The 18,885-nt window shown below is 46.0% G+C and overlaps 2 protein-coding genes across 11 annotated transcripts in view; one reads left to right on the top strand and one right to left on the bottom strand.

The window, feature by feature from the left end:
- Window positions 1-9,543, bottom strand: part of RBM33 (RNA binding motif protein 33) — a 146,667-nt gene extending 137,124 nt beyond the window's left edge. For all 6 annotated transcript variants that reach the window (XM_088450369.1, XM_088450367.1, XM_088450365.1 and 3 more), the window contains exon 1: window positions 9,329-9,543. In XM_088450369.1, the coding sequence (XP_088306495.1) occupies window positions 9,329-9,347 (19 nt within the window). In that variant the 5' untranslated portion in view covers window positions 9,348-9,543. The remainder of the gene's footprint in view (window positions 1-9,328) is intronic.
- Window positions 9,544-9,557: 14 nt separating this feature from the next.
- Window positions 9,558-18,885, top strand: part of CNPY1 (canopy FGF signaling regulator 1) — a 202,199-nt gene continuing 192,871 nt past the window's right edge. The window contains exon 1 of one of the 5 annotated variants that reach the window (XM_088450370.1): window positions 9,558-9,703. In XM_088450370.1, coding sequence (XP_088306496.1) covers window positions 9,633-9,703 — 71 coding nt within the window. In that variant the 5' untranslated portion in view covers window positions 9,558-9,632. Of the gene's footprint in view, window positions 9,704-16,901; window positions 16,926-18,885 lie in introns of those variants that run through there. The other 4 variants (XM_088450373.1, XM_088450374.1, XM_088450371.1 and 1 more) reach the window with 4 other exon arrangements.

Raw genomic sequence — 18,885 nt, 5'->3', positions numbered from 1 at the left:
GAGCCGGGACCCCTTCTACCATGTGAGACCCAATAGGGGAGAAGGCTTGAAGTCTCGGGTGGGTTGCAGTTATCAGGGAAGACCATCTCTGCTTGCCCCATGCCTGTTGTCCAGTCTGGAGTGCAGCCGATGGAAGCGAGGAGGGCGGAGAGCCAGGACCCCTCCTACCATGTGACAACGGACAGGGGAGAAGGCTTGAGGTCTCAGGTGGTGACTGGATAGGAGACTCTGCTGCCACAGTCATTGGTTGGCCAGACACTGACAGCGCATCCTGCAGGACCCGCTCATTTTTAAAATCTGGATCCCTCTCTGCCTGTAGCGCATTAAAACGTGCAATTGCCCATATTTTGCCATCACTAGATACACACTGGTCAGAGAGTGCAACTTGGGGAAAGAATAGGCATGTCCATAGAGAAGAGATGCTTCAACTAGGTGACCATGAGTAATATTTACAGATGTGTCCACGTACACCTATCCTCTATACGCCGTGCGGCGCGAGACGCCTGGAGCAAGTGAGCTGCCAAGTCACGTGCAACTCACCTTGCATGGAACGTCTTTTGCACCTTAGTCGCAAACGGGTTGTGCTTCAAAAGACTGCACTGATTAATTTGATATGAGACACTTGTACATCTGTGTGCTACAGCCTGAATCTGTATACGAAGTGTTAAGATGCTGCAGCCGCTGATTTTTTCACACCAAGGTCAGTTGGGCTTCATGTACAGATTCGATCACACAGACATAAGTGTCGCATATCAAATTACTCAGTGTAGTCTTGTGAAGTGGTTTATTGCATTAGTTTGCAAGCAAGATGTATTTTCTGGGAAAAAGACGCTTGGCACAAGCAGAGTCAGACTTGACCTGGCACAATAGTGTGGAGGACACCTGTACTACTCGATTCAAGATAGAGAAGCATTTTGTTTTACATTTTAGAGATAGCAGCATATTGGAACATATAGCAAGTATAAACATCATTATAAAAGCTGGATCAATACATTAACATCCAACATTGTATGTAGATGTTATTTCAATTCTTTAAGTCAAACAATCTACACCAGTTACCAGTATCAAGATTTTCATTAACACACCAAAACAACAAATTAGTTTTTTATTTCTTGCCAACATCCAATATGTGAATTGAATTGTGGCACAAAGATGCTTCCTAATTAGGTCCCTTCTGTCTTGAAGATTTGTTCTGGTGGGAAATCAGATTTAGACTTTAATCTTAATTTTAGAGTAGCCATTCCACAGCAAACCCAGTGGGAAAACTGCAGTGAGGAGTCAAAATCCTGACAGGAGCTGATAAAGCGGATGCATTCAAAACTATAGCAGATGGCACAATAGCATTTCGATTGAGTTGTTTAAAATGTCCCTGCAAGGTTGACTATAGTAAACAGGTCACAAAAGAGGAAAGATCAATTCCTTGAAGAAATAAGGTAATGCAAAGGTTTCATTTGTAAGTCGTTCATTTCACAGATTACCATCTTATTTTACTTTTGATGACTTAACTGGCCTTGCTAACTTTACCAGTAGATACAAGAACCTGGCAGAACCTCTTGGATAGCACAGTAACCATCCTGTCCTAAATTCTCCCAGAAGCATGCATCACTTAAAAAACAGAATAGGGGAGATTTAATTGTTTTTGTGCGCTGCTCAGTAATGGGTGCCTGACGGAGCAATTAAATTGTCACTCCGATCAGGCGTGAGTGCCAACTTCCTTCTGAAGTGTGTGAAAAGTAGGGGATGTGCAGGCTCGGATTAGTTCGGATTTTCCTGCCAAATTCGGATTGTTCCCGCCAAACATCATTCCTGGACAAAAGTCCATGAAAGATGACGTTTTGCCTCTTCCGGAGACCCAATTTTTGGCGGGAAAATCTGAACTAATCCGAGCCTGCATATCCCTAGTGAAAAGTCAGAGTTTTGGGCTTTAGAAAGGTTTTGAGTCCGAGAAAGGCGATAATTAATGGGCGTCCAAAACAACCGATTTGCTGTCAGGTACCCCCAAAAAACAAAAGAATTGCTCCCATTGGGCTCGATTCAATTGGCCGCGATCTAAATAGCGCCGGGAGATAGTAATGAATGAACGATTTTTTTGAACTACAAAATGATTTTTCCATATTCCCTTACTGAAAATTGTTGAGTTGGTCAGTCTGACTGAACAACAAACTACAAACGTGAATGCGCATGAATGATAAATCGTTCATCGTTTTAACTCAGAAAGTGAACGATTTCGTTATCGATTATCGTTCACAAAATCGTTGTTTGTGTATGCACCTATACACTTAAGGAAAAAAAATAAGACAGATGGCTAGATTTACTAAGCAGCGGATTTGACTTCAAAATTTAATGCAGCACTAATAGTAAATGCAAATCTCCCCTGGTTTTGTATTTAATATTAGTACCGCTTTAAATTTTCTGGTCAAAGCCACCGCTTGGTAAATCTAGCCCAGCGATAATCTTTAAGTCTTCTTCTAACATACTTACTTTACAGTGAATATTTAAAGAAGTTGCATAACATGTGGCGGTTTAGATTGTTCAATGTAAAGAACACTGAGAATAAAGGTGTAGGCACTATAATGGTGATATACAACACACACACAAAAAAAGAAAAAAAAAAAAAAGATTGTAAACAGAAAAAATAAAAATAAAATCAACAGTAACATTGCATTAGTCGGGGCAGCAGCTATCATTCCTATTACCTTTGTCATTTCAAAAAAAAGGAGAACCTAAAATGGTAATTAAACTAAAACATTAGTTTTCAACAGATCATGTTTTGAGGATGTCTCTCTGTGGAAGCAGGTGGGATAATTACTGGCCCAGTAAAATAGATTAAAGCTGGCCATCCACTATACAATTTTCTGTCCAATATGGCTGGTTGGAATGAAAACCTGGTAATGTATGGGAGCAAATGACATTCATCCATTTGCTCACAAACACTGGAAAATAGCCAAAAATGGATGTTCAGACAAATTGGTTAAAACACACAAATTTAACCAATTTGAACATTTTTTTTTGTCCTTTTTTCAGTGTTTAAAACCATATGATCAACTATCATTTGCTCCCATACATTACCAGGTTTTCAATCCAAACAGCCAGATTGGACAGATAATTGTATAGTGGATGGCCAGCTTCACTCACCTGTGCATGATTAAAGAAATTCACAAAACATGACCTGTTGGGGGTTCTTGAGGACTGGAGTTGAAATCATTTGACTAATGCCGGGTACACACTGGTGTGACTGGCAATCGTGACAATGTCCAGGGACTCTACTACATACTGCAGCGACTAATGAAGGACGGAACGATTACTCGTTCTATCCTACATTAACATGAATGGGGCAGCATGCAAAATGTCAAAATTGACGACGTCGCATGCAACTGCAGGAGCACGCATATCGTGCATACACACTGCACGATGTGTCTTTACGTTTTGGCCAAATAGTAAAAACCAGTGATCGCACTAAGTGAAAAAAATGTGGGTCCCATGGACCCCTCCCTTAAAAAAATTGGTGTCCTACTCCACAGATTCTGGGTCCCACTTCACAGCTTCTGGGTCTCATCACATTTTATGGCGGGTCAGGGCAGGCAGCAGTTGGGACAGGCAGCAGTTGGGGTAGAGCTGGAAGTATAGGCAGGGAGAAATTGGGGTAGAGGGGAGTAAGGGCATGCAGTGCCACGGGTAAGGAGGTGTAGTTGCAGACAGCAGTTATGACAGTGCTGGGGGCAAGGAGGGGCTAGGTGCAGGTAGTGCTAGGGAGGAGCAACGATAGAAAGCAGCTGGCACTGTACTGGGGGGCAAGGAGGTTAGGAGCATGTAGTACTGTGGGAATGGAGTGGGCAAAGGTAGATAGCAGTAAGGGCAGTAATGGGGGCAAGGAGGGGCCTAGGGCCAGGCAGTGCTGGGTGTAGGGAGGGAGCAAGGGGATACAGCAGTCAGAAAGTAAAGGGGAATAAGTGAGAGAGAGGAGTACTGTGTGACTGAAGCAGAAAGAGGAGTGCTGTGCAAACAGGGGTACTGAGTTTCCTACCATAGGTCTGTTCAACAAACTTCTCAGTGTGGGGAATGGCGTAGTGCCGCTGCTGTTGTGGGCCCAGGGGTGTATTCCCCGGACTTCCTCTGGTCGCCACGCCGTGCTTCGCTCCCGGCTCTCACCTGCTCAGAGTCTGCTGCTGTGGGCCCGAAAGTGTGTGACCCGGACTTCCTGTGGTCACCATGCTGTGCTCTGCTCCCGGCTCTCACCTGCTCAGAGTACAGCCTGAGAGTGGGGGCGAGGTTGCAGGGCTAGATGCGCTGCCTTACTACTGCTACTCCCGGGGTGTGGGCGGGGCCAGGATGGTGGGCCGACCGATGTCCGTGGTTAGAGATTGGGTGAGGAGGGGAGGGAACTAGGGGGCAAGGAGGAGACGCTGGCGGCAGCTCTTGGTTGAGGAGAGGCCGTCGACAGCAATTGGCTGCTTCGGCGCTGCACCTAGAGGGTCCTGCAGGACCCGCTTAGTTTTTAAAATTGGGTCCCCAAGTGCCTGCAGCGCGTAGAAACGTGCTATAGCGCGGATTTTGCGAACCCTGAACAACATTGCTCTAGTTTGTACCCACCTTTGGAAAGTATTTACAATGAAGCCAGAGTATACTCGCCAGACATTTCTACATATGAAGAAGTGATCAAATAGTTGAACATTATATTTAAATAAATAAATAAATAAATAAATACGGCTTATATAAATGGTGCCTTAGTGAAAGCAATAAACGAGGAAAACATGAGTCCTAAAATGAGCAAATGCAATTAACAGTACTAAGGGCTCAATTCAATTGAATAGCGCCGGGAAAAAGCCCACGGAGGTGTTCAATTCAGCGAGCTGTGAAGCCCAACCAAGAATTTCTTTTCGCACCCCTCCTTGGGTGCAATCAGAAATCTGACAAAACTCCTGCTGCGATGCGGTTTTCTGTCCTTAGCGCCGCGGAAACAGCATGGCGCCGAGCAGTTTAGTTGGAGAATGCCCATTCTCGGGACTAAACACCATGTTTAAGGCGCGAGAACAGGGCATTCTCCGACATAACAGCACGCTGAATTGAGCTTTCAATTCGCGATTAACTGAATCGAGCCCTAAGAGGACAACGTGCAATTTGTTCCATGCTCTACACAGTAAATAATTTAGTACTTTAAGTTTAATGATTAAAGCTTCTGTGTACCATGGTCACATGCTGTTATGATCTGAAGACTAAAATACTATTTCAGTTCCATCATGTAAGGGACAGCGATGTAGTCGTGGGTGCATATAACACAGTAAGAGATATTAAGAATGTTCAATCTCTAGTTCAGTGGTTCTCAAATTTTCTTAAATCACAGTGCCCTAGAGTATCAGATTTGTTTCCACAGCACTTCTAGGCCAAAATGGGTCAAGCAATAGAGAAATGGTATGATACACAAAGTCGTCCTAAAAAACAGCAGCGCTCCCAGTTGAAATCAGTCAATCTTTCTATCAGTATACTGCATGCTTCTGTATTGTACATAAATATCAGCTGACATTTCAGAGCCTAATTGGCCATTTTCTCAAGGCAAGCATTACAGATGTCAGTTAATACAGAATGAAAATGTAGATCGAATGTTCTTGCCTTAAGTAAGGTGATGTGTCCACTTAGCTGCAGCAGACCGGGCCGGGAGCGACAACGCACCGGGCAGACGCCTGGAAGTCCCTGGCGGGTGACATCAACAAAGAGCTTCCTGTCTCCATGGAAACCCGCTGATGCTAGTGATCAGTCTACCCGGCCCACTGTCAGCAACACCTTAGGAAACATTTACATAAAGAGGATACTAAGACGCTATGTATGTAGAAGTAATAGACATGAATGGTAATGCCCCAAGTTATCAAATGAACTAAGCACACTCAACATTGTGCATATAATTAATGCTAATAATGGTGAAGCGATACCAAAAGTCACTCTAATCCTATGCAACAGAGTAAACCTGTTGATATTATGAATCAATAGTAAATGATATGTCCTCAACACTAAAAGTAACAGAACAAGGGACTAATTAAATACAGTCAGCGGAAGTTTCTCATTAAGTCCATGGGTATAAGTAATGTTAAGTCTATAGATCCAAGTGGTCTCGACTCTTAATAGGTGACCCCCTTTATCGCCACCTCTGATAGAAAGTGGTACATAGAGCCATACATCCCAAAGGGAAAGACAAAGACCTAGTCATCCCATGGAAGATCCAATTCCAAACGAATAGCCCCGTTATACAGAGAACCTCACGCGCACTTTGGCCGATAATCAATACCGATCAGGAATGGCCCTGCTTTAAAAATCGTAGACCTATGGGGCAAGCTTTACCAGAGGCCGTAACATTAGAGATTTAGTAGTCCACTCAGACATTACAAATTTTGACGCTTCTAAATCAGATAGCGCATCCTTTCTTAAACGAGCTCCTGGGTATTACAAATGTCTCCATATGATTACTGGTTCTACGTACAAACATCCCCAGGTGGCTACTATTGATCATATAAAACACGTACTGACATGCACCTCCTCATATGTGGTCTACATTATTATTTGCCCATGTGGACTTGGCAAAACTACAAGAACTCTTTGTGAACACATGGCTTTGCACAGGTCATCTATCAAGTCTGCCTTACTACAGGGAAAACAGATCAACTGGTGGCAACACACTTCCTCCAATGTAATCACACATTGGGCTCTTTGAGACACATGGTCATGGCCCATGTACCACTTTCCATCAGAGGTGGCGATAAAGGGGGTCACCTATTAAGAGTCGAGACCACTTGGATTCATAGGGCACGATTCAATTCAGCACGATGTAAATAGCGCCGGGAGATAGCTCCCGGAGCTATTCAATTCATCGCGCTGTTAGGCCGGGGAAGGTTCGTTATCGCGCCTTAAACAGGGTGTTTAGGCGCGATAACGGGCATTCCCCGACCTAACTTCCCGGCGCGAGGCTGTTTTCCCGGCGCTAAGGGCAGAAAACAGCCTCGCGCCGGGACTTTTGTCGGATTTCTTCTCTCATCCCCGGAGGGATGAGAGAAGAAATCATTAGTTGGACTTGTCAGCGTGGTGTATTGAATAGCTCCGGGAGCTCACTCCCGGAGCTATTTACATCGCGCTGAACAGAATCGAGCCCATAGACTTAACACTACTTATACCCATGAGCTTAATGAGGAAGTTCCGTTGAATGTATTTAATTAGTCCCTTGTTCTGTTACCTTTAGTGTTGAGGACATATAATTTACTATTGATTCGTAATATCAACAAGTTTAATCTGTTGCATAGTAGTGTTCCCTCTAGCTCCGGCGGGAGGCAGGGCGCCGGAGCTAGAGAGGGCATGCCCATGCGCGCGCCGAAGGGGGGCGTGTCTATAAGACGCGTCCCCTTTTCGGCACTCTTGGGGGCGTGCCCGGCACTTACGGACACGCCGGGCAGCCCCCAAGCCCTGCAGACAGGGAGAATAGATGCCGGGCGCATGCGCCCGGCGTCTATTCTCCGGCGGTGACGGGGTCACCGCATGTTGCTCCACCCGCAGGACACTGCGTCCCGCGGGTGAGAACGGCTCCCGCAGGCTGTGAGGGCAGGGCGCTTTTTGCCCTCCTCCTGGAGGGCAGGGTGCTTTTTGCCCTCCAGAAGGAGGGCAGGGCGCCGCGCCCCGCTAAAACAGCCTAGCGGGAACGCTAGCATAGGATTAGAGTGACTTTTGGTATCGCTTCACCATTATTAGCAGAATATATGTACAATGTTGAGTATGCTTAGTACATTTGATAACTTGGGGCATTACCCTTTATTCATGTCTATTACTTCTGCATCCATAGCATCTTAAGGTGCCTACACACTTAGCGATGTGCTCTAGATCAGACATTTTGAAGAATTCAATTCTTTCCAGCCCCTATCGCGCCCGACGGAGCTATTCAATTCTTGCTCCTGTCGGGCACGATGAGCTGCCAGCGCTACATTTCAGCTCGCAGCCCCTGGGGGATAAGAGCTGAAATGTGCGAAAAGTGACATGTTTGGGTGCCCAAACATCACTTTTCGCGATCGCGCCCAGCACTTTGGTCGGGTTTAGCTGCTTTACGCGGCTAAACCTGACCACTATGGGAGCGATCAGCACGAAAATCTTGGACAATTGTATAGTGGCCCGCGATCTCCTGTCACTTTAGACGGGAGATGCGGGCTGCGAAAACAATTGAATTCCGCCCATTGTGTCCGATTTCCCCTTGAACTCTCCCCAGCAGCTCCCCGGCAGTCGTGGGCACGATTTGATGCTAAAAACTGTCCAATGTGACAAACGATCTATCATGACTGAGATTGTCAGATCTACCCTACAGCACGGCAGATCTGAAGATGTGATGTACGACCTGCGGGGATGCGCCTCGTGATTGTGAGTGGACACTCATGATTTGGGCAAATTTTACACGATTTGTCACGATACGTTGGAATCGGGCAAATCGTGGAAAACATCGCTAAGTGTGTAGGCACCTTCAGTATCTACTTTATGTAAATGTTTCCTAAGGTGTTGGTAACAGTGGGCCGGGTAGACTGATCACTAGAGTCAGCAGGTTTCCATGGAGACAGGACACGCTTTGACGACGTCATCCGTCAGGGACTCCCTGGCGTCTGCCCAGCGCGTTGTCCCTCCCGGCCTGGTCTGCTGCAGCTAAGTGGACACATCACCTTATTTAAAAGGTAAGAATAGTCTATTTACATTTTCATTCTGTATTAACTGACATCTGTATTGCTTGCCTTAAGAGGGGCAATTAGGCTCTGAAACGTCGGCTGTACTTTATGTACTATACAGAAGCATGCAGTATACTGATATAAAGATTGACTGATCTCAACTGGGAGTGCTGCTGTTTTTTTTAGGACTTTTGTATCATACAACACAGAAGGCACCCCGACCTTTGATAATTTTACTACTCTGAGTACCAATCCATATCTCCACTAATAAATATATTATCTATCAGGGCCGTATTCACACACACACATATACTCATGATCTAGCGCTGACTGTCACTAACACCTGCATCCATTCATTTCATCTGCATTAAGCCTTCCACCTCCAATGGTCCAACAAACAGGAGTGTGCGCAAATTTCATACCCTTACGTAGTATAATGATGCAAGTACATACAATCAGGGAAAACACATATATATATATATATATGATATTATACATAAGACACAAGAGTATACGTGATATACACGGAGAAGTTACTTAGCTACACATTACAGGCCTGTCAGACTGTAGCAGCATAATACAATGATAGCAGGAACATTGCGGCCTAGGCACCGGGCCTCTGCCGCAGAGTAACACTAATGTGCTGATACCTCCTAACATAGCGGCCATGCTGCTCCGGCCTCTCCGCTGGGACTCGGTAAGAAAGCAGCTCCGACCTCAGCGCGATGTCTCCCTCCCGCGGTCAGGGCACCAGGCCGGATGGGCTCAGAGGGAGGGAGAACGGGCAACAACACATCACAACATGGCCGCTGCCTGCTCCTCCTCCTCCCAATCTCCGGGCGCACCGTGCATTGTGGGTAGGCTGGGTAGGGTGTCACCCATCGCTTGAGGCTGGGGGCGAGGCTTGGTCACAGACACAGCCGCGCTCTGGGTGATCTCTGCGTGCGCGCCCACATGCGGTGGCACTGGCAACAGCAGGTACAGGAACGCGCACGGCAGCTGTGTGTGATGCACCGCGGCGACAAGTGAGTAGGGGGCTCGCAGCAGCAACGTACCTCCCAATCTGCTCATTGGGGTACAACTCCCGCAGCAGCACCATGCAACTTCAGCCTCTTGGCGGGACTCTTACAGTGTAGAATAGGAGAAAGTACAGGGTCTTAATAGATGGGGAACTACAAGGGGTAGCATGCCCTCAAAGCCAGGCTATACTGTACTATGTTTGTAGTCCCACAATAGGTGGAGACTAAGGGGTCTAGTTGCTAAGCAATGTTTGAAGACAGAGTTTCAGGGGTCTACTTACTAAGCAGTGTTAGGAGACAGAGTGAAAAGTGATAAGAAAGTGATAAGGTGCCAGCCAATCAGCTCCTAACTGCTATCTCACAGGCAGTGTTTGAAAAATGACAGTTGGGAGCTGATTGGCTGGCACCTTATCACTTTCTTATCACTTTTCACTCTGTCTCCTAACACTGCTTAGTAAGTAGACCCCTGAAACCTTAAGTGAATGGACTGTATGAAGATACAATTCATTCATGGTCTTTGGGGTCATGGCTGCTCTGGTGACAACTTGTAGTGTGCCACTGTATAGAAGGTTATGCAGTGTGTGTCCTTACAAACCTATCTTCAAATCAAACCAAGTAAGTAATGCAGCTTGGCGTGCCACAAATTATGCGACTAATGCTGGGTACACACTGTGATATAGCATTTGTATAGCCAACAAACGATACATTAAGTGCGTCGGCTCGTATGTACACATGATATATCCGTGAACTACGCCGTACAAAGATATACCGTTTCAGCCATGCAGAATTACAGATGCTCACGATATGTATCTGCAAGATATATCGCAATCTGCCGATGTGTGTATGGGAAACCCACCAACTCACCCGTAACACTGGCCGCAGGAATTGCAGACCCTGCGATCAAAACTGGGTGGGTAAATTTAAATTAGGGATGTGCAGGCTCGGATAGGTTCGAGTTTGCACGCCGAGTTCGGATTTTTCCCTCCAAAAAAACGGAACTCAGAAAGAGACTAAACGTTATCTTGCATGGACAAACATCATCCAGGAATGATAATGTTTGTCCATGCAAGATAACGTTTAGCCTCTTTCTGAGTTCCGTTTTTTTGGAGGGAAAAATCCGAACTCGGCGTGCAAACTCGAACCTATCCGAGCCTGCACATCCCTAATTTAAATGCCCACCCAGTTGCACCGATTCTTAAGTGTGTATGCTTACCAGACAGGTCACTCGGTCTGCGTGACCCAGCATAAGCCACGTCGTGCATATTCGTCTTCATTCTAGCACCCTGCACCTGGTAAAACGTGCAGTTCCTCTTTCCTGCCAGGGGTGTCGCTCTCTGCTCTGGTGCTTCTTGCACACAAGTGATGCAATAAACTTCTGATATATTTATACCATTGTGTCCAGAAGCACCAGAGCAGAGAGTGACACCACAGACAGGAACTGCACATATTTTGACAGGTACAGGGTGCTAGAATGAAAACTTCATATCACCTCTCAGTTTTGTACTGAATGTGCATCTTAACTACACCACGATTGCAACAAAAGTACAATTCATGTGTACACTGCCAATGGCTTTGCATGCAGCTGCTGTGTGGACCCTGACACCACTATTCTTTACTTCCACTGATGTCTATAAAATTGTTCCCAGACTCTCAGTATTTTTCATTTCAAACCTGTTTACTTGTTTCCCTAGATTGCAATAAAATTACTTGTCATTCCCATTTAAAATTAGATTGCTCAATGTAAAATAATAAATATGAAATTGCTTAGGTTATTGCATACTCAAACTGAGAAGGAACTTTTTCAATGATAATTTTTATTCTTCTTGAATGCTTGCTGAACGTGCTGCTTAAGGTATACGTTTAGGAAGCCGACGGACGGAATGCCGACCGCCGGCTTCCAGACAATTTAATCCCGACGAGGGACAAATGATAGGCGTCTAAATCTAATCTAAATCGAGCGGATGCTGGGCGCCGCAGCGGACAGCCGTGGGGGGGAGGGTTAGGTTTAGGGCTCCCGGGGGAGACTTAGGGTTAGGCACCCCCCACGGGAGGTTAGGGTTATGCTAGGGGGAGGGAGGGTTAGGGTTAGGCACCCCCTCGGGGGACTTAGGATTTAAGCGGCGGGAGGTGGGGCTAGGTTTAGGCACTTAGAGGGGGGGAAGGTTAGGGTTAGGCACCCTAAAGGAGGGTTAGGGGGTAGAATAGGTTAGTTTATACTTACCTTTGGGACGATCAGGATTTCCTCCTCTGTCGGCCAGCCGCTGTCGGGATTTGAACCGCCAGCCAGGGGTCCAGCAGTAATTTATACCGATTCCCTGCTTAATTCCCATTGGATACGGCAACAAATAGTACTAGAAAGAAAATGACAGTTGGAAAATGAATGGAAGGAGGAACAAATGTATTATTTATTTCCAGTTATTTATATAGCGCTCACATATTCCGCTGCGCTGTACAGAGAATATTTTGCTATTCACATCAGTCCCTGCCCCAGTGGAGCTTACAATCTATATAGCTACCACATGTAGCCAGACACACACCAGGGATAATTTCTTTTGTCAGGAGACCAACCTACCAGTATATTTTTGGAATATGGGAGGAAATCGGAGTACACCCACCCAGCCATGAGGAGAATATGCAAACAGTTAGGGCCGTGATGGGAGTTGAACCCACACCCTCAATGCTGCGATGCATTTATACTAACCATTACATCATATGTGCCCTATTAGCGTGTACATAATGCTGTATATGATAGTGGATTTCTTTGTGTAATTAACCTGTTCACCAGAAGTGATACTTTTCATTGACAACAAGGAAATATGAAATCATTTTGGTAACTGAAGTTATTCAACCCTGTTCCAAGCAACTAGCTGTAGGTCAGATTTGGAAATTTATATTTGTGGGGAAGGCAGAAATATCCGGGCATATTGATCGAAGACCTGATCACTGGCATAGTTGGCCAATGATGGCATACACGGTCAGATAGTTCTCTTATGTAAAAACAACGCACCTGACAAAAGGAACTGAAGCCGACAAAAAGAGGTTTTTCTGGAAGAAATAGCTATCATAACAAGAACGTTTTTTATTCTAAATTTGCGCTTTCATAACCATGGGAGTTACATTTGTTTCATCACCCCCATCCTTGGCTACAGGGTGGGTAAACGGGAAGACAAACTGTAATCCCCAAACATTGTGATATCACTGAGATTGTGGCTTCTGGTTGGTACTACCTTTACTACGGACCTCTTCGCCATTATACAGCCCCTGTATTAGCAGGGGTTCTTAGATTAATTAGTCTTGAGTCCCTGAGAAAAATGTGGCTCCGGGGTAAGGTGAATTGTTCACCCCCACATTGGAGTGCTGATTAAAGTAACCTAGAGGTGTCACGGCCAGGGTATTTCAGCATGGCGCTAAGCGGGTGTTACCTGTGAGGTCGTTGTGGCGCGGGCTGTCTGGTGGCGGAGCTGCTCAGTGCCTTCCTTCTTTGCCAGTGCAACGTGTATCTCAGCCTAGCTGAGAGGGAGTTCTCTGTGCTTTCCTGTTCCTGTGAATTCGCTGTCTGCCAGTCTGCCTGTCAGCTCCTAGTTCCCACTGGACTACCCCGCTTCCTCCATCACCCTTGCCCATACCTGAGTGCCTGCGCCTGCTGACATCCTGCGCTTCAGTTCACTACCTGCAAACCTGGCTTGATTATTTTCAGTTTCACTACCTGCACACCTGGACTGCTCTAATTGTTTCTACCTGAACATTAACCCTTTTGCTCCCACCACAGAACTCTTGTGCACATTTATATTTTCCTGGACTTTTATTTACTGCCACATTATATGTCTACTCAAGCACTTATTAAAAATCCTAGTTTTATTTTCAAATCTGCTTCTGTGATCGCTCCTGCTACCACCCCGGATCCACAAGCAACCCAGAACATAACAAGAGGATTACCAATAGAAACCATTACAGACAGCTGAAGTCCCTCCCCATTTTATCCCTGACATCACAGAGCCCTGGGCAGTCTAGTACTGCCCCCATGGCGACCACAGGTACTTCTACAATCTCTCCCTACTAGTGGTAATTATACAATGTTTCCTATGCCCATCCCCTTTCAACTAACAAATTTCTCCTGCCACCTCCCAGTGGCACGTCTAATCCTCTTGTTTCTCAAAACACTTCTCATGTCAATTTATTAGATGGAGTCAGGAGCCACTTCACTGACCATTAACCACTGCTGTTAGTACACATTCCGTTCCTTTGAGCCCTGGGTGGCATCTATGGGCCTGATTCACTACCCTATGCAGCAGCGTATGCAATTACGATGACGCATGCAGTTCAACTGCGATATTATTCTAATTCATTGCGATCACTATCATGTCGCACTACTGCACAAGGACACCCACTTAACTTAGCACACATACAGACTATTTAGCAAGACTGCAAAACCATCGGTACAACTGAGTACCATCTCAGCCTCACACACACTTGCACAAGGTCAGACCTTACTCAGATTCCTTGACAAATATCATGATTCGGGTTAAAATGTGTCCACACTTAAGATGTGAATTTTTTTGGTCTTATGCCCAAGCTCGACAATGTGCTACTTATCATCACTGGCAGGAACTTTTGTCACTGGTGGCTGGCTGACTTTAACACAAACATCATCATCCTCCTGAATTTTATCAACATATTCCTCATCAACATCCTTAGTGTTCACGCCAGGGCCGGAGGGTGGCAGGGCGCCTGGTGTGAAACCGGGCACCAGAGCGTGGTCAAAAAGGGGGAGTGTCCTTAAGATGGTACCCCCGTTTCGTCACTGCAGGCGGCGTGCCCAGCACTCATGGAGATGCTGGGCAGCTTCAAAGCTCTCACTGCAGAGTGACAAACTGCCGTAACACATGCGCACAGCATCTATTCACAGTTTCGATGACTGTGTCACTGTAACTTTTTCCACCTGCTGGACACTGGGGCCTGTCGGTGGGGACAACAGCCATCCAGCTGTTTCACTGGGGCGCCATCATAAGGGCAGGGCGCATTTTAGAATTTCAAAATCGGGCACAACACTGCACCCTGCTAAAACAGCCTATTGGGAAATTCTACATTCCCATTAGATACACAAATATTCCCCTCATCCTGCTACACTTACACAGTAGCATCCTCAATTTCTATGTCCTAATCATTACTTTTACTACCACTCATCCTCACATTTGCAGAGGTTTCAGAAATGGTGGATTGAGGCTTCTCTAGGATTAGAGGGCCTGATTCAGACCTGCTCGCGAGCGCTGAGCACTCGCAAGCGGGTTGATGGTGCCCAAGTGCGCATGCGCACGACGGAGGTGGCTCCGTTGTGCGCATGCGCAAGACCCGAATAACGACGGCCAAGCCGTCGTTATGGGTCTCGCACCAAAGGGGGCGTGTGGTCGATGGTGATTGACAGCACGCCCCCTTTGGTGGGCGTGGCTGCCCAGACAGCGGCGTTTCCATGGGAACGCCTACCTTCTGGGTCCGGCCCCACTGACATCACTAGTGATGTCAGTGGGAGTGCTTTTGGCTTTGATAGAGCCAAAAGCACTCCTGGGCTTGCGGCAGCGAGACCCTACCGCAGGGTTTCGTTGCAAGCCCGATGGTCTTGACCATCGTGACCATCATTTTGGCCGCTCGCTATAGCTGTGGGTGGTCACCCACAGCAATGCGAGCGGGCAGGAGGCCGCTCCAAAATGAAGGAGGGACGGCCCTGATTCAGAGCGAGCGCTCTGTCAGAGCATCCGGCTACGAATCAGGGCCAGAGTGACAGAAATGTCAGACTACTACATAGCACTCGTGAACACCATTAGACTTTCCTCATGGACCTGTGAAGTTTGTGAACACAGTTCATCAGCCTTATGGTTCAATCCAATTATCCATGAAGGGTGCAAGTCGGCGTTAAATTGCTGGCAACAACACTGCATTCGCAAATTTTTGCATGCAGACCCCCACAAGTTTCAGCAAATTCAGGTTTCTGTAAAGCGCGTCTACTGCCGCAACGGGGCTCGCGGCTCATAGGATTTACCCCTATGTACTTTTTGTTCACTGATTTTCCTGTTTAAAGCTGACACCTCTAGATTCAGAGCGAGAAGGTGTTGCAAGCGAGGTTACAGAAGATGTTAGTCCCCTCCCTCTTGATCAGGCGCCATTTCAGGAGAGTGTAGTTGCTCCAAATTATGCCTTGAATTTTTAGAAAATACCCTTAATTTGTTTTTCCTCTCATTTGTTTTTATTATTTAAATTGTAAGAAAGTGTTTTTTTTTTATTTTTATTTTTTACTAGTTTCAATGAAACACACAATGTATAGGAATAATAATTTTTTGTGTTTATTGAAGACAGGATGGTGGAGATCTGCCTTTGAGTGTGTAGGTGCCATGATGGGGAAATCAGGCATCTTTAACCTTTCTCCTTATCTCATAGTTCTTCTAGTGTTTCTTTAGTGCCAGTTGATATTGTCTGGTAAATATAAAACAGTAATCACTAAGAGGCCACATAATTTGAAGGAGGAGACACTCTTCTTTCAAATGAGATTCCCCCTGAGTATATTGAAGTCAGGATTGGAGAGAGAATGTGTTTAGTACGCTTCCCCCAATTTCCTGGCACTTTACATTTGACTTGCAATGTTTGGCACCAGCAATGGGTGGTCTTTTCCATCTATCAACTTTTTTTCCTAATTCATCTCACCTGCAGTCCTGTGGAGTAGTGTTGACTGTCCTTGGCATTTTTAATGTACATGTTGAGGATGAGTCCCACTCTTGCATAGCACTGAAGTGATCCATGGTGTTACATTTACTTTGTTGTTGTTTCTGCATGACATGAAAAAATACCACTTGTCACTGCCGCTGATTATTTTTTTTTACCTGTATTACTTTTTAACGTATCTATCCATGTAACTAGATAAGGAATGATACCTAAATTATTTTGTAATGTTTGGTTTCTCGAGTTGTGACATACCTATGCATTTGTTTGTAATGCTTTTTTATTATTTTCCTGTGATTGTGTTGGCCTATATTGTGCTGTATCATACCCTATGATGTATATTTTTTCTCTCTCTATCTCTGCTTTTCTTCTGAGGACTGAGTGTCAATCTCTTCCACTCTTTCTTCCTTCTATTACAGTTGTCTCTTCATATGCTCTCTGATTATTTTTTTGCCCATGGATTCAGTCTGCTCTTTGTACTCTGCACAGTTCCTCTTGATCCTCCTGATATGGTTTTAAGGTATGTCTATCAGCCATGCTTCTGTGGCAACTATTCCACAATAGATGCCAGATAGTTTATTTCTTCTTTATTGTGCAATTTGAATTTTAAGTTAATTTAGTTTGTATTGATGGAGATTATAAATGCTGCCAGTTTTTGTGCCGACCTATCCCAGAATATGATATAATCACTATTATACATAGTTTTGTGTTTTCCATCTAAGGGTTGTTCTTGTACGTGATGTCCTCTTCCCATATACTCCTATATAGATAACCATAACTTGGTGCAAATTGTGCTCCCATTGTAGTTCTTTAGATTTGCAAACATAATTTTCCCTGAAATTGTGCGTCAAGATGAATTTGATGACATCAATTATAAATGCATTTTGGTTTCTATTCATTCACACACATGCTTTCAGGTTTTTTTTTTTTTTCTATAGCTGGTATTTCTTTTGTAGCGTTCCCACTAGGCTGTTTTAGCGGGGCGCGGCGCCCTGCCCTCCTTCTGGAGGGCAGGGTCACCGCCGGAAAATAGACTCCGTGCGCATGCAGCGCTTGGGGGCTGCCCGGCGGGTCCGTAAGTGGCGGGCACGCCCTCAAGAATGACGAAAAGGGGACGCGTCTTATAGACACGCCCCCTTTTTGGGCGCGCGCGCACAAAGGTGCTCTCTCTGGCTCCGGCGCCCTACCTGCCGCCAGAGCTAGAGTGAACACTACTTTTGTATGCATAACCCGCCCCTGGCTACAGGAAGTCAATATTTTGCTGTTTGGTACAGGAGCACCATGCGGTCAGTGGGACTGCAGGAGCAGTCCCCAAACAAGTTTTTTTTCTTTTTTTAAATTCTTTTTGTCTCCGAGTGGCAGCGCGTGGCTGACGAAGGGGAGACCTGAAGCAGCTTAGCATCTGCTGTATATAGACGCAACTCTAGCGTCAGGCTAGTATTTTTGGCGGGCCTAACCAGTCCAGGACTGCAACCGGAAAACATTGGGGACGGCAGGTAATTGGTTCCCTGTGGCCGCTGCCTGGGGGGACCGGGTGTGACAGTCCGTGCCTCCGGCGGTAGGAGACCCGCCGGAGGACGCTGTTGTGCAGAGCCATGTGGAAACTGTCTCCGGCACTAGACCACCGGGACATGAGGGATCCTGACAGCCAAGGGCTTGATGGCGGTGGCCATATCAGTGTGCCCGGTGGATCCATACAGTATGAGGGGAGGTACGCTATCCCCTGGCGGCCCCTCCCCCGACCTGGATACTGGTTCAATCGGAAGACTTCCCGCCTTCTGGTTGCTCCTCCCAGCCTTCCCTCTATATGAGTCTCAGGTGCTCTCGGTGGCTAGGTTCTCAGGAGGCTGGCTCAGTCTCCCTGTATACCTCTCTCTATGGTGTTCAGGTTATACAGAGCTCAATATGCTACCAGGCCTGTGCTGGTGTCATGTATGGCTATGTGGTAGTGGCTAAAAGAGCTTGATGCATATGGCTATAATATATATATCAAACTATGTATCTATATGCATCGCATGTGACTGTTTTGAAATCTGCTGTGTGAATCACTGACGGTCATAATCTATCACTGCTGTTTCCCCTTATTTAACTCTCTGTGGCAGGTGTGTATATTGGGTGTGAAATATTTGTCACATTTGTACTCAGACTTTGCGTATTAATAGAGATATTATTATGTCCAAAGAAGCTGTAAGACAAGTGGCTGAGGGTCCTGTGCTGGTATCATGTTTGGCCTGTAAAGCGGGGTTGTCCCCACAGGAGTTCATACAGGATGGCCGCTGGGCTTCCTTTTCCCAGATTATGGCACAGGTTGTGGAGAGATTGGCAGCCCCTGGGCCAGCTGCAATGATGGGGCTCTCTCAGCATTTGCAACCTGCTATGTTTTCCCCCCCGATGCATTTGTCCTGGTTGGACATGTATGTTAATTCAAGTAAGAATGTGGCTTCATCGCTAGCAGCTTTTCAGCAGCCTAAACAGACGAT

Source organism: Taudactylus pleione, unplaced genomic scaffold (assembly GCF_031769625.1).
Source record: "Taudactylus pleione unplaced genomic scaffold, aTauple2 ptg000517l, whole genome shotgun sequence".
Lineage (NCBI taxonomy): Eukaryota > Metazoa > Chordata > Amphibia > Anura > Myobatrachidae > Taudactylus > Taudactylus pleione.
This window is presented reverse-complemented; position numbering and strand designations above follow the sequence as displayed.